Source organism: Armigeres subalbatus, chromosome 2, assembly GCF_024139115.2.
Source record: "Armigeres subalbatus isolate Guangzhou_Male chromosome 2, GZ_Asu_2, whole genome shotgun sequence".
NCBI classification, from domain to species: Eukaryota; Metazoa; Arthropoda; class Insecta; order Diptera; family Culicidae; genus Armigeres; species Armigeres subalbatus.
Window position 1 is genome coordinate 127,670,535 of NC_085140.1, and position 26,284 is coordinate 127,696,818.

Consider the following 26,284-nt stretch of genomic DNA (forward strand, 5'->3'; position numbering starts at 1 on the left):
AAAGCTGGAAGAGTTAAGTATGCTGACAAAGTTCAAAAACGGCACAACACCGTGTAAATATTTATATTGGTATTGCCCATCAGCACCACCAGAATAAAACAGCGCAACTCAAAGCAGTTTTATTATTGCTCATGTCCATTTTGTACCCTTCGCAAGAATCATCCTAATCCTAATGCATCTCTTCGATGGAAAATTCCACTGGCTTGTCTTTGGTTCGAAGCCGTTGCAACTTCTACAGATTGCAGTGTTTGCATTGTCGAAATGCCTTTTCTCCTCTACTAAGCTGCTTCTTTTACCATTCTGTCTTGGAATGAATGTTCACTAGCGTATTGTGCTGAGGAGGGAGCTCTACCTGCTTGACTGACAACAGCACTTTTCACACAGTTCCATCAATAAAACAAAACTCGCAAACCTCGCTGACGATGCAGCGTTGTTCCTTCCACATTCTAATGATCGGTAAATTGCTATAAACATTGAATATCATCTGGTGATGCTGATACTAAATTCGTACAATACTGAATCAGTACAGTATTTGATCATTGCTGCCAAATCAAAACTTGGAAAAACTCAACGTTGCAGGAAGAATGTTCTAAAAAATAATTTAGGTGCGTACCTAGTGAATTAGATTTTTTTTTTAAATAAAATGCCACCCAAAAAAAAGTTATTTATTTAACAAGCTGCAAAATAGTTTTTTTTATTTCTTTATTAAAGAGGCTTGCAGCCCTAGGCTGGCTCACCTCTAAACAAAATAGTTATTTATTACGTTTGATAAATACTGTGAGTGCAGTAAAAACTGTAGTTTTTAAACGTGACACTACTTTTTGCAATGAGAGGAACAGTTTTGTTTATGTAATCAGCATTGACCATCAACTCAACTCAAACTCAACAGCAACTCCGAGAAGCCGAGTGCAATTACCTATATTATGTTAATAAAACCTTTGAATTATACTAGCGAAGTTACTTATTATTTACTCAAATCTAGCAAAGAGTGGTGCAGATGGAGTCAATCACTCAGTTTGTCCTTCAATAAATATTTATTTAAATGCGGCTCCGCAGCATTTTTGTATGGATACTGATGCAGTACATGCAGATTGTAAAATCTGCTGCCATTGAAGTAGAAAGAATTCCTTTATGTTTTCCCCTCAGTTCAAAATTACACGTCGTCGGCAGCTAAGCAGTCTACAGAGGGCCAGAAAATTATCCAGATGATCCATTTGATCCAGTCAGATAATCTCATATTAAAAAGGACAACCCATATTTGCAAGATAACTCTTTCCTTGCAACTACACCACGATTTATGAGAGTATATTCCAATTTTTAATATTGATTTCAAAATTACATTATAATAGAACAAATCCCATCGAGCTATTGTTCTCCTTATTCAACATAGGCCGATGCAGGAAAAAAATGTTTCAAATCTCTTAAGAACTTCAACAAAACGACTAATTTGATTATAAATAAAACACACAGTCATATCACACTTTATTTAAAAATATCACATAGTTGTATAAAAATATGAAAAAATGCATTATCTATGCCAAAAGTTACACAGTAACACACACATCTAGCGACATGCACTAACACTCCTGAGAAGTGTAATCGCAAACCAGCTGCATCCAGGAGAAAAATCAATCTAACTCTATGGTTTGTTATCACTATTGCACATCTTTGAACAGCTGGAGAAAATCTGCAAAGCTGTCCATATAAAAGTCCGGCAGCTCTCCAGGCTCCTGATGTGCCCGTAGCATATCCAGCGTGGTGCCTCCGCTGAGCATCAGGAGCTTCTGGAAACCGCACCGCGACCCGAAGCCCATGTCCTGCGGCAGCATGTCGCCGATAAATAGTACGCGCTTCGGTCGGCTCACCTTGAACTGCTCCAGAACAAAGTCGGCCAACGCTTGGCCTGGTTTGCCGAGCACCAAAGCTTCATGACCCGTGGCACGCTCCAGGATGTCGATGAAGTATCCCGGCCCGATGACGTCCATCCGGTCGCCCAGGGGAACGATTTTGTCCGTGGCGCCCACGATCAGCAGACAGTGCGGGTTGCGTTCCAGGTAGCACTTGGCCTTCATCAAATGGGCCAGCGAAATGTTGACGTCGATGTCCATAACGACCGCGCCTACCCGGGGGCTGGTCGAGTCCGTGAAGAAATCCGTGAACACGCGAACCGAGTCGGCCGCTCTTTCGTCGGGGAATCGATCGTCAGGCTGATGGAGGGAAACAATGATGGCGATTAGACTTCGATGAACATCGTTTATAACAACGGACAATACATTTTTTTAATGTGCGTTTTTAAAATATAGACAAAACAGAACTATTGTAGTGTTTTTTGAAAGAAATAAAAAGATGTGAGATACGAAAAACTACAAAGAAACTATAGTTGATAATGCTCTTGTGTAAAAAAAATCCGAGCTTGAGATGGGCATTTGAGACATATTTGCGACGAGCTTACCCCATCGATGACCGTGTAATGTTCGTTTCGAAGATAATCTTTGAACACCTCCGTGGCGATGCAATAGACAGCGTCCGTCATGTTGATCGCCTTCAGGTATCGAACTGTGGTCAGAGCCGGATGCACTATATCCAGCTCATGGGATGGGATCCCCAGTTTGAGAAACTTCTGCTTGTACTCCTCCATGGTGCGCATTCCATTGTTGGAGATGAAAGCGAGCTTCTTGCCTTTTTTCTTCAACAGGGGCAGGGCTTCGTCTACGCCAGGAATGGGGCCGATAAAATCCCACACAACACCGTCACAGTCCGACATGATGGTATCGAACGATTCTATGAATTTCCTTTTTTCCTGCTTGGTCATATCCAAAACGTGCCGAATTGGCGCCATTTGGTTGTGGATGGCCGGCATTTTGGGTTGGGGCACTTTTTGAAACAATTGTTTATAGTCACTTTATTCACTTGATTCTTGATCACTTGTTATTTGTCACTAGAATATAATAGTACGACGTTCTATCCTGAATACGGGTTTAACTCTAAAGATACATGTGATGCCAAAACCGAATTTATAGCCGAACGAGGCTCTTCACCTCAAATCAAATTGTTTCAACTGAGGAGTAACCTGAGACTAGACACTATTCCAATGGTCGTGAAAGAACAAAATGAGAACTTTTTTATTGCATACTTAGACAATGTGCATTGCACAATATTTCGAGTCACTAATGTAGTTTCATCATAGAATAGTTTACAAATACAACACAGTTTGATGAGAACTAAATATAACATGTTGGTAACCCTCAGTATATGTATGGGAAGCCACTCAAATTAGCTCAAGCTATTTAACGAAGATAATGAGGAACGTGTGATGTAACCTGAACCTAGTCAGTTTTATTAAAATCGATTTTACTTGTGCTGAGTGTCAAGAGATCAAAGCTTTTCGATTATTACATTTGGACTCATTTGTGCCGTCCGTTTGCAAAACAGCAAAAATGAGAATTTAAGTAGGTAAGGATGATGTGTTCATATGTTCTGATACTTTCTCGTTAATTTGAAAATCTGCAGATATTGTCCAGGCACGTTGCCTACAACCCGTAGCGTAGGTAGAAGGATGTAAATGTGTCTTGTTACATGCTGTAGAGTTCAGATGAAGTCCCTGTGCTGTGATATTTTTTCCGCGATGGTAGACAGAAGCATGTATCTTTGTTTTGAAAATTGTAAACAAGTTGATTGGATTAGTATTCAATCACAGATTTCCCAAATCATATTCAATATCTCTAATAGCATATTCAGATTACGCCATTTATGATAATAAATATCATAAAGAGTAACCTGATGCCAATCCTCGTATAATGAATTTTTTTCTCATATTTGACACAATAATTATCTTAATAAGGGCCGCTTTCTTCAACTCCGCTTAGTGCTTAAACCAGGTTTAAACGTATGGGTAAGCACCGCTTAAGAGTTAAGCGGAGGTGAAGAAAACGACCCTAAATGGCGTAATCTGAATAGGCTATTACAATCATGTGGCTATTATGTATCGTCAGCGAGGCTATCTTATTAAATGGAACTGCGCAGAAAATTCTTATACAATCAGAAAATTCTTCACCAAGTTGATCAGATAGAGTCAATAGAGCCAACCAGAAAAAAAACCAGAAGAATAATCCACCTAGCGGTGACGATGCCTTTCTCGCTCATCGGGAAAAGTTAAAGAGGTTAAAACAGCAATTAAATAATGGAAACACATCCCATTACCTCCATCATATTTGTTTACGGTTGGCCAAAAACATTTCTCATTGGAACCCCAACAAAAGGGTGTCAACATTCTTGAAACTTCCACAGCAGGCTGTTGTATATTATCTTGGGTCTAACAGATGTGTGAAAATTTGAGTGGCCATTTCGGAACAGGCTCCCAGTGGGGTCAAGAATCGTCATAAACATTTTTCAATGGAACCTCAACAATATGGGCATCAAACTTCTTGAAATTGCCTCAGCAGTTTGTTTCTGATTGTTTAGGGGCCACCAGACGTGCTGACTTTATAGTTTCCTTTCCAGAAATGGTTCCCCGTAGGGTGTTAAGCGGCCATAAATATTTTTCAATAGATCCCTAGCTTATTAGGCATCAATCTTTATAAAATATAAATTAAAATAAGGCCGATACAAATATTAAATTTATTTTATGTCCGACAGCTCTTGAGAAGTACGAGGGGGGGGGGGAATAAAAAAAATAACAAGTAAACGAAAAAAAAAGTTCAAAATGCAAATAATCCATGGAAAATTTGAAATTTTAATGGTAAATGAAAGCAAAGAATCTTTAGAGAAAGCAAAGGATATGAATATTTATAGCATATTTATCCAGTAGTGAATTTAGCATAAACTTTATAAAAATAAAAAAAATATTGGAGCTTATTTCTTTAGAAGTTTAGAAGTTTTTGTTTTTCTTTTTGGAAAAGTACCGTTGAATTCATAACACCATTTTTTTAAGTACTTTTAGAAATAGAGGCTTTTGTATAAAATAAAGTCTGAAACTCAAACTGGTTGAATCAAAAAAGGGAATGGTCAGATGTACTTTTGAAATCACAGATGTGTTCCCTAGTAACACAGTTCATAACGATTCGGTTGCAGCAACTCCAATGTGACCAGATTTGGTCGCATATGAGTCATAGTGACTTATATGTCACAAGTGTGCTACTCGGGTTGCCTGAACATGGCTGTTTCATAGTTTTCTTGCATAGGTTTGGAATTGCAGGCTTCCCAGACTATACGGAATACATGTGAAGTCTGAACTAGAATCGGTGGAGCACGTCATATCAGCCCATGTTCCTCAAATTATTGGAATGCCATGCTACTTGTTGCTGGCATAGATACAACATTGGGTCAACCCGTAACGAGGATGCAATGGACGTTAAATCACCCATGCAAGAGTCGTAAGGAAGTCATTTTGGCTCATGCACAGCGGTTGCTGCCTGGGCGCTTCCAAACCCCCGCATGATCTGCGATGTCTTCTCAGGAATCTAGTTGCAGCTTTTCGTTTTCGTTTACCTTACTCCATGCAAAGGTACGTAACACTGAAAACAACCTAGATTTTTGAGAGCTATAGTTCCACTTGTTTTATAAAAAATAAAACATTCTTCTAAACAAGTTCTAAAATAAATCTCCATTACTTTGTAAAAATAGCCAATCAAAGTTACACAATACATTGGCTATACGACACTTAGATTGGTTTTCTTCTCAGTAGTCAGCAACCATGTACATGTGGCATTCATCAAGTGGTTTCCAATTTTCACATACTAACTATTGTGTTCTGAGCTTTAGGCCCAATGCCCTAAGGTACCCAGCATCAAATGTAGTCGTGCACACGACACACGTATATGTGTGCATTAATCTATTTGATCCTGGTTACCTTGCGTGGACGCGGCCATAGGGCCAACGTAAAAGATCTCCATCCTTGACTTCGGCCCAAGTATGATTTATATCTACTGCGATCATTTTTCTGATAGGGTTTCAGAGCCAGGAGATCCTTGCTCTGCTTCTTCTGCGATGTCCTGCCGAATTCCTGTGTAGCGCTTGCTTGGAGATCTCGTCACCGTTCTTATGGGGTGCGTGGGCGGCCTACGTTCGTTCATACTGTGGAGTTGCTGTTGATATCGAATTTCGGTGGAAAAGTCGATGGGGTTCAGCATTCGGGATCCAGTTGTAAGGCCACCAGGTCCGAGCTGTAAAACGTAGACATCGGTTGATGAATACTTGCAAATCTACGTGATCTCTGCTAATACGCACAAAGTCTCACTGGTCTAAAACATCACAGATTTCACGTACTCGAGGTTTGGGGCATTGCCTGAACCGATTGGATCTCCATGTTCTATGTTGATCTTGTGCCGCCACCCGACGTTGGCTGGCTTTGGTTTTCGACCTTCTTTCCACTGTTTGCCCGTTTACCGTGGAGTTGCAGTTGTTCACATCCAATGATTTGGTCTTATTGACGTTGATGAGTGGGAGCGTACGACCAGGTAATTCAGTTTACTCTACATGGTAGAGCATTATCATCATCTGGGTCGAGGTCATTCGATTGTTCTATGGTGGTGGGCTGGTAGAGTGGCCAATGATTTCCTCGATTACGATGGGCAATATAATACATCCATCCTTGCCTTACGCTAGCGATTCCATTGTGCAGGAGTCTGGATTTTGTCTAGACCTCCCTTGCTTCTAGGGACGTCCTGCAGTTTTTTGTGATTTAGATGATTGAAGGCTTTTCCATGGTCAATCAGTAACAAATAGAGGGACTCTTGAAATCCATTGTCCTGCACCAGGATGACGCAAAGCTTGGCAGTATGGTTCTCACATGATCACCCGGAATCCTGCCTGCTGTCGTCGGAGACTTGTCAACCTTTCCCTATATCCGAATTAGAATAAGTCGTCAAAACTTGAAGAATTTGTGCTAAGGTCGAGCAACGTATCAGCTGATCAGTTAGATTGGTGAGTGACTGACATGTCGCGTCTTTCCCTGGCATCCACGGACTTGTCCTTGTTCCAATCAGGCGTCGTGAAATATCGAACAGTAGGCGATGATCGCCGGTTGTTTCGACTTTCTTCCCATCGTCGGCCGGGGCGTCAAACCGCCTCTCCCGTCTGCAGCCAGCAACTTACCTTTTTAGAACCGCTTTTAGTTGACATCGCGTTTGACTATCATCGTCTAATTCGCGAGATCCGGCAACGCATTGCTCGATTTCAGCGGTGGGAGGAGATGCTCGGGTAACGAATCAACATAGACCAACGAGATGATCCAGCTGTGAAGAGATCGTTCTTTGAAGCACTTGAAACATGGGTAGTGGATGTTCTGGAAGGGGGCGACAAAGAATGGTTTATCGAAACCTACGAGAACAACTTTGGTGAACTGCGCACTCAGCGAAAAAATTACAGGATTACAGAAATTATTATGATTATTATTATGTCGGAAGATTGAGGAGCGTAGAAAAGTGAATCGAAGTACGAATCCCACAACGATTTGTATTTCTGTAAGTGGGAGTTGGGCGCTGCTGCAAACAGGAAAGGCGGGCATGGGTCGACTTTTCTACCGATGGAGAAAGGATGGCTGCTGCAACTGGAGATTATTGCTTCAATTACTCACTGACTTGGACAGCTGAAAAGTTGAACAGTTTGTTGAAGAAAGTTTGAACAGCTTTTTGAAGAAAACTGGGACTTTAAGTTTTCTTCAAAAAGCAGCCATCTGAGGCATTAAATCTAAAGGGGCCCCCAAGGTCGATCGGCTGTCGGCGGAGGGGTTCAGGGCTGACCCTATGCTGTCTGTGCGAATGTTGTAGCAACTATGATGCAATATTTTACCCCGCTCCGAATCATTATGAAGCAGGTAAACAAGTTGGAATTGGCCTAAGGATGCAAGGGATTTTCAGATAGGATCGGAAGTTTGTCAGACCCCATTTGAATAGTCGCTGATGTGAGGCAAGGATGCATTTCATCTCCACTGTTACTTCTCAATCTATGAGATCTTGGTGGGTGCGATTGACCGTGTACCATACCTTAATCGACTCTGATTTGGCTAATGAACACGAAATACTATATTAGTGCTGTGACGCTCTTTTGTGCGGAGTGGACTCAACGAGCTGACCGTATGCTTCTTTGTGGCGGGTCTCACTATCAACGTCAGCAGGACCAGGTAGTTGAGTGTCAAACTGGAACAGCCCCTCAAACTTTTCAGTAGTCGGACGATCGTAGGATTTCAATATCTTTACTATTTGATATCATCAGATGGCGAAATTGGGATCGACATGGAAGCACGAGTCAAAAAGGCTGGCTACCTTTGCGAGTTTTCGAAATATTTTGAGACTCAACCGGATTCATCCACGCAAGAAAATTGGAATGTACTACTCTATCGTGAAAAGTGTTGCATATAGGCAAAGATAACGCAGATGATGTCTTAAATTTATAATTCTGACGACCTTACAGCTTAAACGGAATCTGTAAGCAAACGTCCCCTTAATATTTGTGACCTGATAGGATATAGAATATTTATAGATATATGCTCGTTATAGATATATGCTCGTATTTTTATTAAAATACTCTTGGCGTCAAATTTATGAAATATAAATGATATATTTCGCACCATCACTGTTTGTGATGCAAAAAAAAAACTCCACAAAAAAAATTTTTTTTTTTCGCCCCCTTGATATTTTTGAAGGGGGGGTGACATGAAATAAATTTAATATTTGTATCGGCCTAAATGAATAAAATACAATAAAAATTAGAAAGCTGCATTTTTTTTTGTAAACCGTGTGTTGAGAGCAAAATCATTGCAAGGACCACCCTTTGACCCCAGAATGCAACTGAGTGGTCCACCGAAAGCTACGAAAAATCCGGAGAAGTTGCCGATTTTTAAAGTTTATCCTAGAAAGCTGAAACTTTTTAGAATTTTAGTGTTGTAGCAATGAGCGAGCAAAATCAATACAAGGACTACTCAATTATCCCGGATGGCCACTAAGTGGATTTTAGGAAGCTCTGGAACATCAGGATAAATGACCAAGTGTAGAAGATTATATTTTGAAGCTACGATTTTTTTATAAATCTATTGTTGGCGTAATGCCAATTCTGGCATTCCGTCCTATAAACTATAACGTTCCGAGACGTGAGTGGGACAAAAACTGTATTATCAATTTTATAGACTTCATGGACTTTCCGGAAATCCTGTCAGATTTCAAGAGATATTTCGTACATCCTCAGATAAGTTATAAAACTCCCTATAACTATTAGGACAGGATCCCAGATCATCTTCCGTCGTTTGTCACCATTAGTGAATTAGTTTGTGGGAAGTTATCAAGCCGGCTTCGTTGACGGCCGCTCGACAACGGACCAGATCTTTATTGTACGGCAAATCCTTCAAAATTCCGTGAATACCTGGTCCCAACGCATCATCTGTTCGTTGATTTCAAGGCGGCATACGACAGTATAGACCGCGTAGAGCTATAGAAAATTATGGACGAGAACAGCTTCCCTGGGAAGCTTACCAGACTGATCAAAGCAACGATGGATGGTGTGCATAACTGCATGAAGATTTCGAGCGAACACTTCAGTTCGTTCGAATTGCGACTAAGACAAGGACTACTGCGACAACTAAGGACTAAGACAAGGTGATGGACTTTCGTGCCTGTTGTTCAACATTGCGCTAGAAGGTGTCATGCGGAGAGCCGGGGTACGATTTTCAACAGATCCATTCAATTTATTTGTTTCGCGAATGACATGGACATTGTCGGCCGAACATTTGCAAAGGTGGCAGAACTGTACACCCGCCTGAAACGTGAAGCAACAAAAGTTGGACTGGTGGTGAATGCGTCAAAGACAAAGTACATGCATGTGGGCGGAACCGAGCTCGACAGGGCCCGCCTGGGAAGCAGTGTTACGATAGACGGGGATACCTTCGAGGTGGTTGAGGAATTCGTCTACCTCGGATCCTTGCTAACGGCTGATAACAATGTTAGTCGTGAAATACGAAGGCACATCATCTGTGGAAGTCGGGCCTACTACGGGCTCCAGAGGAAACTGCGTTCAAAAAAGATTCGCCACCGCACCAAATGTTTCATGTACAAGACGTTAATAAGACCGGTTGTCCTCTACGGACATGAAACATGGACAATGCTCGAGGAGGACTTGCAAGCACTCGGAGTGTTCGAAAGACGGGACCATCTTTGGACACTCCGAGTGCTTGGACCATGCTTAGGACCATCTTTGGAGGTGTGCAAAAAGACGGTGTGTGGCGGCGAAGAATGAACCACGAGCTAGCCCAGCTCTACGGCGAACCCAGTATCCAGAAGGTAGCTAAAGCCGGAAGGATACGATAGGCAGGACATGTTGCAAGAATGCCGGACAGCAACCCTGCAAAGATGATGTTCGCTTCCGATCCGGCAGGTACGAGACGGCGTGGAGCGCAGCGAGCGAGATGGGCAGACCAGGTGCAAAACGACTTGGCGAGCGTGGGGCGTATCCGAGGATGGAGAGAAGCGTCCTCGAACCGTGTATTGTGGCGTCAAATTGTTGATTCAGTGTTATCTGTTTAGATGTAAACTATATAAATGAATACTGTTCTGCGATCGTCACCAATCTATAGTCAATGTCGTCCGCAAAGGTCAGGAGCATATGCAACCATGTGATGATAGTACCATTTTTTTCTTTATTTAAGTGATTTTTTAATTTTAAAATTAAGTTCATCACTATGATAGTGCCATTCTTCTGCATGCCAGATCTCCTAATCAGCCCCTCGTGTGCAATATTTACAATAAATTTTAAAGCACATCACTCTGCTTCAATCTCTCCACGGTCACAAACGCGGTTGATATGTCGTCTGCAACCCGAATACTTTATTTCGAGGCATCAACCGTATCATCGTAATCAGCTTCGCCGGAAAACCATGTTCAGACATTATCTGCCACAGCCACAGCTAATTTATTTTCACTCAACCGTACGCTGCTTTGAAATCAATAAACAGATGGTGAGTCGAAATTCATAAAGGATCATCTTCCGTCGTTGATCGGCCTTCACGGCCAGACAGGCAGATTTTGGAACTGGAACGACGAAACTGATTAGTCTAGCCAGTTTCTTCAGCGACTGAGGGAGCGCATCTAGCTACACATTTGCTAATTGACCGGGATCTCAGAAATTTGCTCAACTTTTACCGAGATTCGCACAGCCGAGCCCCAGCAAACATGTTTTTCGCCGAGATTTCTGTCAAGGTTGCTAAAAATCAGCAAATAATTTGCAGAAAATAAGCTAACAAACGCCGCCCCTAACATGGAGAACAGACGCTGTTGTGAGCCGATCCTGACATGGAGAACAGACGCTCAATAAGATTTGCACCTCCGGAGAGGAGCAAACCCCCCTTCCCTGTCAGCATACGACCATAGTTCCCACCGGGGTTGGTTACCCGATCTTCCCTAAGGTTGCTCGTATCCCGGCCAGCACCGCGGGGAGGTAGGGATAGGAGTTGCTGGGTAAGAGGCTAAGGACCGCGAGATGGGGTCTATTTTATTCCTTCAGGTACGCGAAGTACCAGTGGTACGCTTTACCCAGCATTTGCCGTGCCGAGATGCGGCCTCGAACCGTGTATTGTGGCGTCAAATTGATGATTCAGTGTTATCTGTTTAGATGTTAACTAAATAAATGAAATAATGAAGCTAACAAACGTCATTTTTGCCGGGAATCAGTTTTAATTTTCCTGGGCACGCGGCTGTACGATTTTTTGCCGAGCTGCAGAATTAAAAACTGAGTATGTGTGTACCCTTGATTTCAATAGGTTAAGTATAGTTTAAGTTGAAAACATTGCAATTCCTACTTGGTTCAATCACGGATGGTACTATGGATGAACTAAAACTTTTGGCCGAAGCAAATCATACTATCCAAGTAATTTAAAAAAATCTAGATTTTTCGCAAACATTCTAAAAACTGCTATGATTCAAGGTCTCAGTTAGCCTTGCTGACAAAGGCGTAGGATTGTAGAATTGGCGAGTTCGATTCTCTGATCAGGATGTTTTCTGGTGGCAAACATTCTTGACTCTCTGGGCATAGTGTATACATTGTACTTGCCACACAATACATACTCATGCATTGGCGGACACAGAAAGCTTAATAACTGTAGAAATGCTATTAGAACACTAAATTGCAGGCCAAGTTCCAGTTAGAATGTACAGACATAGAAGAAGGAGATTCACGCTTGTCTTGGTCGCACTTCTTCCTTCCACACTCACTGAGGCTGCATGCGCCGAAGCAGACGTCTTCCCATTTCTCCATCGTGTGCAGGCGACTATTTGCCCAAAAGCCGCCGCATATGCTTCCGCCATCCGGAAACCATAGGAACCCTCTCCTTGTTCAAGGGGATGGGATCATGCATACGATGGCCGGCATCTGTCTCTTCCCTGTGGCTAGGGTCCACTGGCATGGAGCGAGGAGCTAGAACTCCTTCACAGTCAACATAAACAGCTTTATTGCGAGGCGCTTTAAAAGAGAGGATAATACGGAAGCTCTTCGAAGATCGATCGCCGAGTTGCTAAACACTGAGTTTAGGGACCATGAGCATCGCTACACTTACGGTTCCCTTTCTAGCGAAGGGGTGGGAGCAACAAAGCGGTCTCGGACAGGCTTCTTGCGCAATGCAGAGCCTTCTCGGCGGAAACTGCCGCTCTGTTGACTGCCGCTAGTAGCCCCTCCGATAAACCGGTCCTAGTTCTGACTTATTCCACCAGTGCCATTGCTGCGCTGCAAAGCGACCACTCGAATCACCTATGGATCCAGGCCATCTTCGCTTGCGAACAACAATCGACAACCTTCGTCTCGATTCCCGGGCACTGTGGTGTGCCAGGGAACGTCACTGCGGACATTGGAGTTGGTCACCAAGGCCGGCGTTACACAAAATCGGTTCCCTCGACTGACGTTAAAGCCTAGATCAAAAAGATCATCAGCCAGGACTGGAATGGAAAAACCAATGGGCTGCTTCCAGAACCATGCGATTGCGTAAGGTCAAAAGATCCACGGCACCTTGGAGCGACATGCCCAGTCTCAAGGACCAGCAAGTCATCTCCCGCCTCCACACCGCCAACACCTAAGTCTCTCGTAATAACCGTTTATGACATCTCCGAGGCACAGTGGAACATATGATCTGCCGATGTCCAAAGTTTGACATTCCACTTTCCCCCTCTCAGTGATTTGGCTACGCGGGCACCCCAATCCGAGTCGTAACTCCTCTGCTCGTCAACCATAATCTCAACAAGGTCAGTTTGGGGGAGGGGGGATGCGTTTCCTCACCTACTTCGCAAACATCGTCTCCTCATCTTGGTACTGATATATACCTTCGAATGAGTATTTTTTATTATATGTGTAATCGCTATAAATATTATGGTAGCGCTTGGCGAATGTCAAGCGCTCTCGAATAAACGAGCCGGCGACTGTCGGCCTCTTTCAACACGAACCACCAAGCGAGTAACATCTCTTCTACAACAGCTCCGAAACCCTCCAAGTATTATTATAATTTAATTAACCAATCGTTCCTCCGCGGGTATCTCCATTCGGTTCCGTCTACCTCAGTCGCTCTTGCCGGTTATAATATTGGCGACGAGGAAAATCTACGAAAAGTGCGCGTGTGAGAAAAAAAAGTGCTGTTCCCCGGGCGATTGCCGGATAGACTTTCTTCGCTAGGAGTGTGCAGTTTTGCCTCCGGGCGGAGCGCGATTCCATATCAGCAGCGGCACAACAAATTGAAAACTGGTTGCAGAGCAAGTGGTAGACATCGGATTAATCCGACGGGAAGTTCCCGGAGAAGAAGCGGTATTGGTAAAGTGAAGGGATTGAAAAAGCTAGTGAAAGCACGTTTTTGTGCTAGTGAAACACCATTTTGTGGTGTATGAGGTGTATGATATTTCATTTCATCGAAACAAAACAAACGAGAACACGGAGAAGAAAAACTTTTGAAAAAGATTTTTTGTTTGAATAAAAGATTTATTTTTCTTTGTATTGTGTTCAGTCGGTGATAAGTATTCTAAATTAAAAATACGCCTATTGTTTTATTATTTTAACAGAAGGTTGGAACAACAAAAGAAAAGTGAAAAGTTTTTTAAAACTATTTAGTTAGTGATTAATAAGTGTTTTTCTTCTTTATATTCCATACAGATAGCGGCGATTGCCGGCGGACAGGTTTTCCCCTTTGAAACTTAAGTCCGCGGAAGGGTATTTACCGGAGCACAATAAATTTTCGGGTTTGGTATTATTGGATTGTGGTAAGTTGTGTGGTGATATTGTTTCCGTGATATTGTTTCTTTTATTTGAAATTCATATTTAAATAGTGAGTAAAGTGATTTTTTTTTATTTTGGTATACATTGTTCGTGAAAAAGTGCATTGTGTTGAGTAACAATTAGACAAAAGGCCGTTTATCGCATTAATGGCGGATACCCCTTAAATTGAGACGGTTTTGATGAATTTATTTGTTGAATTTTTTTCGATTTTATTTTTCTGATGATCAATGGAAGTATGTTGCTTTTAATAAATTGTGCGCAAATGATTTAAAACCAATTGAGATATTGAATTTAGGGTGCTTATATGGTACCATTAACAAATTATTTTGAAACATTTATCCGAATTATTTTGGGTTTATTATTTTATAAAATTTTAATTATTGGTTGGTTTTAATAGCTATAGAAATTATGTCGTACGTAGTACCAAACATCGATCCGTACCGTAAGGGACAATCTTTTGCATCATGGTTTAAGCGGTTAGGGTACCATTTTCGTCTCAACAAAGTAGCAGATGCCGACAAGAAAGACCACATGTTCCTTCTTGGAGGTGATTATCTTTTTGAAGTGGCTCAGAATTTGTACTTTAGTGAGCGGTTGCTTGATGAAGCACCACTTGAAGAGCTAATCGAAAAACTTAAGCGAAAATTGGACAAAATGGATTCAGCCTTAATCCAACGTTTCAAATTTGGGTCCCGAGTACAACAACCTGGTGAAACAGCCAGTGATTTTCTTTTTTCGCTTAAACTCCAAGCTGAGTATTGTAATTTCAAAGGTGATAAACAGGATCGTATACTTGATCGCGTACTCATTGGCTTGTCGGATGACGCTTTGAGACAAAAGTTGTTAGCGGAAGATGGGGACAAATTGAATCTAGCTCAAGTTGAGAAGATTATATCGACATGGGAGTTAGCTGCTTCTAATGCAAAAACATTAACACATGATCATTCTTTTGAACAAATCGCTTCTATTGTTGGAAGCCGAGATATTTTTTTGCAACGCATGGCAGATTCAGTTCATGGGTGTGGCCCAATGAAGTGCCGTTTAGGCTACAGATATTCCTCAGCGGTTGGGGAGCGCAATGCAAAGCCATACTATAGACACAACAATCGGGTCGACAATTGTTCACAGTTCAAACAAGTGAGGTCTCATCAGGATCAGCATCGCAGACATCAGGATGCTCTGGTTCGCTTAGGGGAACTGAAGAATGAGAGCCGAATCGTTATCGACCGAAGAGTGTGCGACTATTGCGGAGTGCCAGGACATATTAGAAGGAGGTGCCTGAAGCTGAACCAATTCAAGAGGAGTCCAATCAACAACATCAACTTGAAAGAAAACAGTACAAATACGGACGATAATTTGTCGAGTGAGATAAATTGTTGGGAAGACAAGACTGATGACTCAGACCAAGGTGAATTACAGTGCATGCATGTTTCTTCCATTAACAAAAGTCATCCATGTTTACTAGAACTAGCTATTCAAGGCATCAATGTGCAGATGGAGATTGATAGTGGCTCTGACGTTTCCGTGATTGGAAAAAAGCTATTTTTGGCTAATTTCGATGTTCCCCTACAGAAAAGTTTTAGAAATTTAATAGTGGTAAACGGTTCCAGTTTGAAAATTGCTGGGGAAGTTCTTGTTTCGGTTGTATTTCGGAATATGAAGGCAAAATTGAAACTTCTAGTATTGGATAGTAATCATGATTTTGTTCCTTTATTTGGGAGAACCTGGTTGGATGTTTTCTTTCCCAACTGGCGTAATAGTTTTGATAAACAAGTAACTGGAAACAGATTAATTGAACACAAGAGCAACGACTTAATGATTTATGTCAAGACTAAATTGTCTGATGTTTTCATTAAAGATTTTTTGACTCCTATTAAAGGTAATGAAACCGAATTTGTTTTAAAAATTGACACACCTATTTATAGGAAAGCTTTTGACGTTCCCGATGCAATAAGGGATAATAGTGCTGATATTTGTTTGCGATTCCCATTGGAGCAGTCAGTTGCTGATTTGGAAAAGATTGTTAGTGCTTGTGATGCTTCTGCTGTTATGGCAGAGCAACAAAAACAGTTGAATAATTTGAAATGTACTCCTTCCACAACACTTTTTGGTAGAATACACCAAGAATATTTCTACTATAAGCATCACGTTTGTTTATTGAACGCTGATAGCTTTTCAAAGTGGATGGAAGTTGAACGGAGGAAAAATAAAAATGAATGTGAAGAATTGATAAAACTACTGTTAGCATATTTGGCTAAATTTGGGTTTCCAGACAGAATGTCAGGTAATGGTCCTCTATTAAATCCTCATGATTTCAAGAATTTTTTTGAGAGGCAAGGAATATGGGTTTTGGTCAGTCACCCATATAATCCCGCTATGAATGGCAAGGGGAAGAGACTAGTTCGTATGGTTAAAGATTTAATGAGAATGTTTCTACATGACCCAGGATACTTAAAGGCAAAACTGGAGGATCTAATTGGACTATTTTCAAGAAATTTTATTTTATTTATTTCTTCTCGGAAAGTTTTAAGCTATAATCTTAAATTGTTAATCTATATGGTTAACCTAATGCGACACATAAACGATAGAAATGTACCATTATTTACCTGTGATAACGGTAGTGATGAAACAACCACTAGATCTTACAACGTTATTGGCAAAAAGCTAAGTAAAGATGTTTTGGACAGTCTGATGGCGGGTGACGCATTATGGTACAAGAACAGCAATCATCCCCATCAGGCTAAATGGTTGAAAGCGTATTTTCTAAAACGAGTTTGTAAAAATATTCTACAGATAACGATTGGAAAAAGAAAAACAACCACGGCGCACCGATGCCAAATGAAGGTCGTTGGCGATGAGGGTATACGGAGACGTCGATCGATGGTGGCATATGTCGATTCCGATGTCGATGATCCCGATCCATTCCCACCACGAGGAACGTGTTACGACGAGGAGTTTTCCCGGGGATTCTCTGGATGCGAATTGTGGAGGTTCGAGTCGTCGGTTAAGCCGCATCGGAAAAGAACAAATGATTCGAATTTGGCGCTCGATGGCTTGCCAGGGCATTCGAAAATAGTGAGTAGGTATAATCGCAGGAGTGGATATAGTCAATATGTTTATTATGTTATTTCCTTCATTCTATATTTATCCGTAATGGATATTCGAATAACTGTAAAAAGGGAAGGATTGATATATACCTTCGAATGAGTATTTTTTATTATATGTGTAATCGCTATAAATATTATGGTAGCGCTTGGCGAATGTCAAGCGCTCTCGAATAAACGAGCCGGCGACTGTCGGCCTCTTTCAACACGAACCACCAAGCGAGTAACATCTCTTCTACAACAGCTCCGAAACCCTCCAAGTATTATTATAATTTAATTAACCAATCGTTCCTCCGCGGGTATCTCCATTCGGTTCCGTCTACCTCAGTCGCTCTTGCCGGTTATAATAGTACCAACCAAGTCCTGTGTAGCAGCAATACGAGAACTGTCGCTCTCAGAGTGAGCAACGATTTCTTCTCTTATGTTTTTAGTGGTTTTTAAATGCGATCTTAGTAATTTCTGACGTTCCGACCAGTTTTTTTCGGAAATAATCCACTCCGAATAGTTGTTTGCCTTTGTTCAGTAAAGCTTAACTTCCACTCCTTTGCTGGCGTTTCAAAAAACATGGAAGGACCACATTCCAGAGCAAAGATGCTCGTTTGTTAAATGCCCAAACTTGTGGCACGCAATGGGATTTTTTACAGTCCGTACTCATATGTCCAAATCCATCGGAAGATAACTTATCGCACGTTCCCATCACTATTAATCTGGCACCCATGAGGGAACAACAGCATTAAAGTTTTCGCCCAAATCGCTTCTAATGCCATTTTTCTACATTGAATCCTGTTGAACACTCGGCAATAATAGAGCCATATTTCCCGTTTCTAAAGTTACTGATCCTGCGTGTTTTCGGGTCCAGCTTACTATTCAAAAATGTACGAGTATCATCACTACTCTGATAGGACTCTTTCGGTTCAATCACAATGACCGGATCAAGCGTATTTCAAGTAGATTCTGAAATCTCAGAACCAATAACTTGAATTCTCTGCAAACCCGAAGGGACACCGCACCTCGAAAACACCTTTTATGTAGATTAGCAAATACAATGATTTGCCATGTTCACTTATAGCCAGTGTTTGCAGAAATCGCTCTCAATGGATAACGAGCAATGATAAAAGATAAATTATCAAATTCGTATACAAGTGCGAAAAAACTGTAAAAACAGAATCGTACAGCATATGTAGGTATACAGAGATGATAAGTGAGAGACTTGTTCATTCTCTTTAGGATTCAATCCCTGCTTTTAGCTTAATATCTCAGCTGCGTTATAATATTATTCGATCTATTTAATGTGTTTTGTAAAACATGAGAAAACATACTTTTGAAAAACATTTCTATTATATTTAGGAAATCAACTGGGTCGTACCGATATTTGCTGGGGTTTCTCGGGAGGTATAAATAAATAGGTGTTGTTCGTTAGGCTGTCGAAACAGAAGAGAGCTCAGCTCTCGTTTATTTTAAACACGAAAGCAGCAGCAGTGTTGCGCGCAGCGCTGCCTGCTGCTGAATCAAGCACTTTAAAAATAATACACTCAGATAGTATTTGCAATACATATCAATTTCATTTCGAATATTTTTTTCTGGTCTCGAAGATTTTTATTTTTTGTTCTTAGGATATGGAACAAGGGAATCAAAATACAATTATAGCTGTATCGCATTAACTCGAATGCACGTAGATTCATCTCCACAGGTGCATCATTCATTTGCGAAATCTGCTATGTACTGAGAAACATATTCTGCGTTGGATATGATGACTCTTGAATGATTGATTTGGAACAACATTTAATCGTGTTTTGAAATTGTAGTTTATTCCTCAATAATAAATGCAATAAGTAATTTGTATTAATCAAACGGTATGTGACTATAAAACATCGACATTAACCATAGAAATGTTATCGAATACGGTCACAATATACTCTATAAGGAGAAGCTCTTCGCTTATTATCACATTGATTTGCATTGAAGCGCCTATAGCTAAGACTAATCCTAATAAAGCTTCATTTTTCTGCACTCACTTATTCCGAAATATCTTTGTAAACCTGAATAAAATCAGCAAAGCTGTCAGCGTACAAATCAGGCAGCTCTTCCGGCTTTTTATGAGCCATCAACATTTCCAATGAGGTGCCACCGCTCAGCAGCAGCAGCTTCTGGAAACCACATCGTGATCCGAATCCCATGTCCTGCATGAGCCTGTACAAAAAGCAATTCAAAAATTAGTTATCAAACGTGTGTCGATCATTCAACAATGTTACTTACATATCCCCAATGAATAACGTTCTCTCCGGTTGTGTTACATTGAACTGTTCCAAAATGAACTGGGATAGAGCTAGACCTGGCTTTCCGAGTACCAAAGCTTCGCGGCCTGTTGCTCGTTCAAGCACTTCCAAAAAGTAACCGGGTCCAATCACATCGCGCTTGTCACCGCCCAGAGGTACGATGTAGTCCGTAGCGCCGGCAAGCAGCAAACAGTCAGGATTCCGCTGCAGATAACATTTGGCGCGCATCAGATGGGCCAACGAAACGTTGCAATCGAGATCCATCACGACGGCACCAACCTTGGGGCTTTCGGTTTCTTCGAAGTACTCCGTGAACACTCGAACCGAATCGGCCGCTCTGTCGTCGGAGAATTGCTCCTTGGGCTGAAAATTAGAGATGAAAATGTGTTAAGGTTGCTCGAAAATAGTCACGTGTTTGAGTTTTTTTTACTTACCCCATCCAAAACAACGAACCCTTCGTTGCGCAAGTAATCCTTGAACACCTCGGTGGCAATGCAGTAGACTGCGTCTTGCATGTTGATTGCCTTCAGATAGCGAACCGTAGTTAACGCCGGATGGACAATTTCCAGCTCATGGGAGGGTATTCCCAGCTTGAGAAACTTTTGCTTATACTCCTCCATGGTGCGCATGCCGTTGTTGGAGATGAACGCCAGCTTCTTGCCTTTCTTCTTAAGGAGTTGCAATGCTTTATCCACATTGGGAATCGGACCGGTGAAATGCCAAACAACACCATCACAATCCGACATGATGGTGTCGAATGATTTGATGAACTGCCGTTTCTCTTCCTTGGACAGGTCCAAAATGTGGCGAATTTGTCCTTTGGCGTATTTCATGATGAATTGAGTTTAGTTAACTGAGATGAACTACAATGAATTCCGAAGAAAAGTTTGCACTGTTTCAAGTAAACGCAGCGACCTGTCTATCCAAAATCAAGCTTGGAACTGATGAACCACCCGGCTGGGTGCGCTCTTTAATAGAACCGTGAGCTACCCATGCCTGCCCCGTAGGAATTTTCCATCCACGTTTTCGTTTTCGCCACTAGGGCACACCGGTAGTAAATTTTGCATCGCCACCAATACATTTGCGGAGCCTTTGCGATGAGGGATCCTTCGAGCAAAACGTTTCGTTTGTGCAGGTAGGCCGTAATGGTCAAACCTCGCACGTGTACCTGTGATGGAAACCCTTGGTTTCGCATTCGCACCAGGAAGATTGGCATTCAATGAGGAGAGGTGTAGCTTTGGGAAGAAACATAGGCGGGTGCATGTGTTTGGCTTTGGCAAGGAGTATGAAGTGTATTTTTCATAACTTGCATCGGTGATTTAGTAGGTTTAACTTAATATGTAATTCATACCTAAATAATTCGTTATTTTTAACTTTAATTCGTTATCAATTGAAATATCATTCTGAAATTGTTCATTTGAGAAACAACACATTGCGCATTCGCTGATAATCAAATTGCATAATCTTCAGTGTAAGTTTTACGTAGCTTGAGTGCGATTCACACGTTATTAATCTGTAAACATAGGAGTTTTTATGGTAATGTTTGAATATAATACTTATAACATGAAATAGATCCTAAATATTATTGGTTGGTATTTATTATTTTGGATAAACTTGGTAAGAAAGATGCATGATTTGAAGTCATTTTAGCATGATTTAAAAGTCATACAAGCCTTCTTCATGTTTAATAAAAGTCAATTAAAATCATTTTGATTCATAAACTGAATGATTGATTCCAAATTTCAAACGCTAATACACGAATAGCTTAAAATCCTTAAACTCATGGATGGTTCAAATCAAACGTTAATTGAAATTCGTTTCGCTCATCTCCCAGCATTAGTGAATAAAATCGTCCGTTTGAATCATTACTGATTTTTTATGCTTGCCATTGTTGAGAACAGTTAATATAAGTTTCAAAGCACAGACCAACAAAACATTGTAGACCGACATTTATTTTAAAAACGTTTAGGGCCGAATTTATTTGTTTGGCAAATGAGTGAAGAATTTAGCAACACTGAGAAAGATTTTAGAAAGATTGATTGGGCACATTGTAAACGGTGGGGTAATTATAAATTTGAATTTCAACAGACTGTCAAAAACAAAAATGATACAATCTAACAATGAATCTGAATTGTTATACAACATGAAACAAGGGTGGAGCTAATTATTATTTTTTGATGTTTAATTAATCAGCTCAGTTAAACTGAATTGATTAGACAGAAGTAGAACGTGTTCAACATAATTAGTTCAACTCAATTAGGTAAATTCGTTCAATTCTCTTTTAGTCATTTGAACTATAGATAGTGGAATATATAGATGAGCGAAGATAAATCCTCTGTCTCCAAACGAACTGTCAAACGTGTCTCCAAACGAGCATGACACAATTTCAATGTAAATGTTAAGGGCTGTGACGTCATATGTGCGAATGCACGGTCAAAAAAGTGGAGTCAGCCATGCTTTCGCTCATCTATAGATTCTACTATCTACTATCTATAATCTATAATTTGAACCATCTATCCAAGGCACACGATTTTAGTAACCTTTAGAAAAACGGAACACTAATGAAGAGGTTATGCTATTAGTTATGATATTTATGGCTACATCCTTTATAATATATTTTTTGTTTATTTGATTGATTTTTGCAACTTATTTTGAAGTGCGATGTGACCACCCGATTGTACTACATTTTTACAGATTTCAGCCGGTTTGAATTTTATTCTAGAAGATTTCCCTTAATGGTAAATAATTTAGAATGCAACTGAATAAAATTCATACAGTGAATTATTCGCTTCGAGCATGCTCTTAGCGGCACACTAGAAGTTAACTTTCTGAAAGTGAAATCAGTATGGTAACATACATCTATAGATGGTTTGGACCATATAGTTTGATTTCTCGAAAGAAAACACCTTCACCAAAAAAATATTCGGTAGGCATAGTAGCGGACACTTTCCTACATAACTGGTACCAAATAGTTTTTCTTGAAAATTTCCTACTTTCGAGAAAACATGCATTAGAGATGTCTTTTACTATACAAATTTTCGTCGGTTAACTTCATGCTGCTGTTCGCGCGTATGCGATAGCGCCTGGATGCTCGCAGCGCCGAGTAGGCAACCAGCCACTGCTTTTAATTCATTGTAGTAATACAAAACTGTGAAAAATCTTCCATTTGTAATCTTGTAGATCTTGTAGGTTATAATAAAATATATCCTTTTTTGGAGATCCGCCGTTGAAGCTCATATTCATAAACTTTCCATCACCATGCGGTAGAGGCAAAATGGGCCATTGTCGAATGCGTTTGATAACGAAGGGTAGAGAAGAAATAGACGAATTGCCCAAAACAAAGCACTACAAACTGCTGTTCATTAGGTTTCGATGTTTGATAAACGACCCTTCTCACAACGGGATGGAAGGGGAAGAAGATTACTTACCAAATCTCAGCACCGGTGCACAGTGGGACAGAGGTAAGAAAATAGAATTATATTTAGAAATATTTAACTAAACTTCTACATTTTAGTTGAAATTCGATCGGAACCATAGCTTCGCTACCCGCCAAACTATGAATGGTGTAATAACTGCATTGCAGAGAACATTCGAACGCACTTCACAAGAAGCAATCTAACCTGATCACCGCTGAAAAATATCCTGAATGAATCGCCTACTTTGAGCGTGCTTACAGCGGCAAACTAGGAGTTAACTTTCTGAAATCAGAATGGTAAAAGGCATCTAAGGTTCGATTTCTGAAAATTAAGCACCTTCATCGAAAAAGGCTACATCTTTCTACATAACCGGTACCAAATAGTGTTTCATTAAAAGTTCCTAATTTTGAGAGAACCCGCGTTAGATGTCTTTCGCCATACAAATTTCTGGAGGTTAACTCTGTTAGATGTTCACATCGAGGTACCCTCGACTTGACAAAGATACATTGTTAGTTTGCACGTTTGCACAGAAATAAATTCATTGCTATAGGTACTGATCGTTCTACTAGCTACACGCGTTTTATTGTCTCACTCTCCAAGAGGTTATGGGCTTAGTACACAGAAAAAAAAATCCATGGTAACGGTTACTATTTTGTAGACTACGCTATGTTTTTAAAACAACCACAAATTTTCAGCATTCGGACAAATTCACCACTGATTCAGTTCATGCAACAACATTCCACCAGGACCACAGTTGATTTTTACTGCGCGCATGGTAAAATCGAACGGGTTTGTTGTCTGCTGAAAATCGTCGGTGCGTATTCTTAAACCCTTTTGTTACCGACAGGGTACCCGGGTACCTTTTTCGTTTTCAAGTGACATTTTTTTAGGGTTCTAAACATTGCAGGAAATTGAAACTCCGTGACATCTCCAAACTCGGCAAAATTGAGGTTTGGGTGGTATGAAAATGAAAATCCAGTAAGGGGGGGCTTGTGGAGGTGCTTGTGCTTCTGAATATTTTTACCCCGTAACGTACCGACAGGGTACCCGGGTACCCACGTTTTGGTATGACCATAACTTCGTCAGTTTTCAACCGATTTGGACGATTCCGTTTGCTATGGATTGAGAAATTCATCCTCTATCCGTTCACATATCACATAGGACCGATCCGGATTACCTGGTTACCGGAGTTCCGGATTTGCTAGACCATGTCTCAAAAATGGAGAAGTTGATCTTATAGAATCCAAATTATGATTTCTTGTATCCTGAGTTACCAGTTTCGCAGAAAATTCGAGGATTATGACTTCTCAACGTATTAGGACCACGTGATCATATGGACCCGGAACGGTCCACGCTATGTTTAAAGGCAACTATTATGCAAAGTGAATGCACCTCGGATATTAAGCCGTTAGATCATAGTTTTTGACCTCTAGTTTAAGGATCTGTGTCGATTAAAATATTTCATCGGTGAAATTTTGACATTTTTAATATTTAAGGTAATATTCTTAACCTGAAAACCTTTTCTGATTTTTTTAAATTTTTTGAAACAAGTTATACAAAATCCAATCACTATTTTTTTTTGCTGATGCTTTAAGAAACATTTTCATATAAAAACAATTTTCATGTGATGAAAGTAGCAGAAGTTATACTAGAAATGCTGTTGACACTGAACATATATTTCATTTTTCTCATACGTGTCTATTAAAAAACCAGCAACCCTGCACCGTCCACTTGTTACCATAGAAACAGAATTTAGCGCTAGACAGGTCAAGAAAGATGCTTGATTATATTTCAATTGTGTTCATAATCATCTTCTGGAAGGAGGAGACTATGACAAAATTTTATACAAAACCCCTCCTCCAGCGATACATTAGCTGGTGGGATTGGTCTACCAAGTTTTCGGCCCTGTAGCAAAGAAAACATCAAGACAAATCTGAAGTCTGGACATCAGAGGCCAACGCAACCCATCACGCTCAACTTGGTTTCACTGGGCGTTACTGCCGAAGTCTTTCAGTTAAACGGGGTGTTTTGAAAGTAAAATAATGCAATGGTTATTATAAAGTATTGGATAGTCTACCACAGGTAGTTGAGTGCTGTTTTAGTGTAACATTGTTGGACTTCTTTTCAGACGCCATACGAGCTTTTTGTGACAGTTTGGATAGCAGCCTTGCTACCAATCACCGAAAAAAAAATCTTATTTTGAAATCGCGTTAAAGCGCATCAAAGAGAGGCCTTACAAAGTATACGGAGCAGACAACGGAAGCCATAGCATAGCATAGCATAGTTACGGTGTACTTCGTAGATTGGACACTAGTGATACTCATGTTTTTCTTTTGAAATCCTTATGCAGATTGCTATCAGAAATCAAGGTGGGTGTGGTCCTTGATTTCAATCTAGGATAAAAATCACAAAAGCATGAGGATTACTACTCCTGGCCACGCCCATCTTCACCGTAACATGGGAGGGGAAGGAAATGTTGGTGTAGTACTTACTTAACGAGAGGCCCCCGACTCAGCGACACCCTCATAAGTACCACGGAGTTGGATATTGGCGAAGGTATTCGTTGGGTCAGGATTTGCCTGTAGCTGACAATGTGACCGTGGTAGATCTTACACCGTAACACACCACGCAAAGGTGTCTACCCAGCGTTACGGGGTACGGAGCAGACAACGGAAGCCATCCACAAAATTCTATACTATCTAGCAAAACTACAAAATGCCAGAAAAACATGAACAGTATGCAAGTAAACTGTTATCCACTGTGGTAGCATATAACAGTGGTCACATAATGCAGACGTCCATTGGGGTTCAAATCAAGTTTGAAATAAAGAACATAAATACTACTATGAACTAGTTCGTAGTTTTATTTTTTTGTTGATTTGAAATGTTTAAATGTGATATTATGTTTTTAAATTTAATAATACTTCTGGCATTACATCAACCACTCTACCGCCTCGGAGCTTAGTGTTCATTTAACACTTCCACAGCTATTAATTGCGAGGTTTCTAGTCCAAGTTATCATTCTCACATTCGTATATCATGAGGCTCCGATGATACTTTATGCCCAGGGAAGGCGAGAAAATTTCCGAGACCAGACCGAGAGTCAAACCCAGCCACTTTCAGCATGGTCTTGCAGTGTACCAGTGCATCTTACCGTACGGCTAAGAAAGGCTCCAGATCTATTCATAATAAACCTTGAGAACATTAAAACTGGCAGTAATTTTAATATAACTTCTACTACTTTCATCATATGAAAA

The 26,284-nt window shown here is 40.7% G+C and overlaps 2 protein-coding genes across 2 annotated transcripts; both read right to left on the reverse strand.

The window, feature by feature from the left end:
• Positions 1-1,446: 1,446 nt before the first annotated feature.
• Positions 1,447-3,100, reverse strand: LOC134210835 (glycerol-3-phosphate phosphatase-like). The gene is made up of 2 exons (XM_062687168.1): positions 2,453-3,100; positions 1,447-2,207 (listed from the first exon to the last, which is right to left on the reverse strand). The coding sequence occupies exons 1-2, from the start codon at positions 2,858-2,860 to the stop codon at positions 1,656-1,658; spliced, it is 960 nt and encodes a 319-aa protein (XP_062543152.1). The 5' UTR covers positions 2,861-3,100; the 3' UTR covers positions 1,447-1,655.
• A 16,017-nt stretch (positions 3,101-19,117) lies between these two features.
• LOC134210836 (uncharacterized) lies at positions 19,118-20,571 on the reverse strand. The gene is made up of 3 exons (XM_062687169.1): positions 20,047-20,571; positions 19,593-19,975; positions 19,118-19,526 (listed from the first exon to the last, which is right to left on the reverse strand). The coding sequence occupies exons 1-3, from the start codon at positions 20,443-20,445 to the stop codon at positions 19,352-19,354; spliced, it is 957 nt and encodes a 318-aa protein (XP_062543153.1). The 5' UTR covers positions 20,446-20,571; the 3' UTR covers positions 19,118-19,351.
• Positions 20,572-26,284: the final 5,713 nt, after the last annotated feature.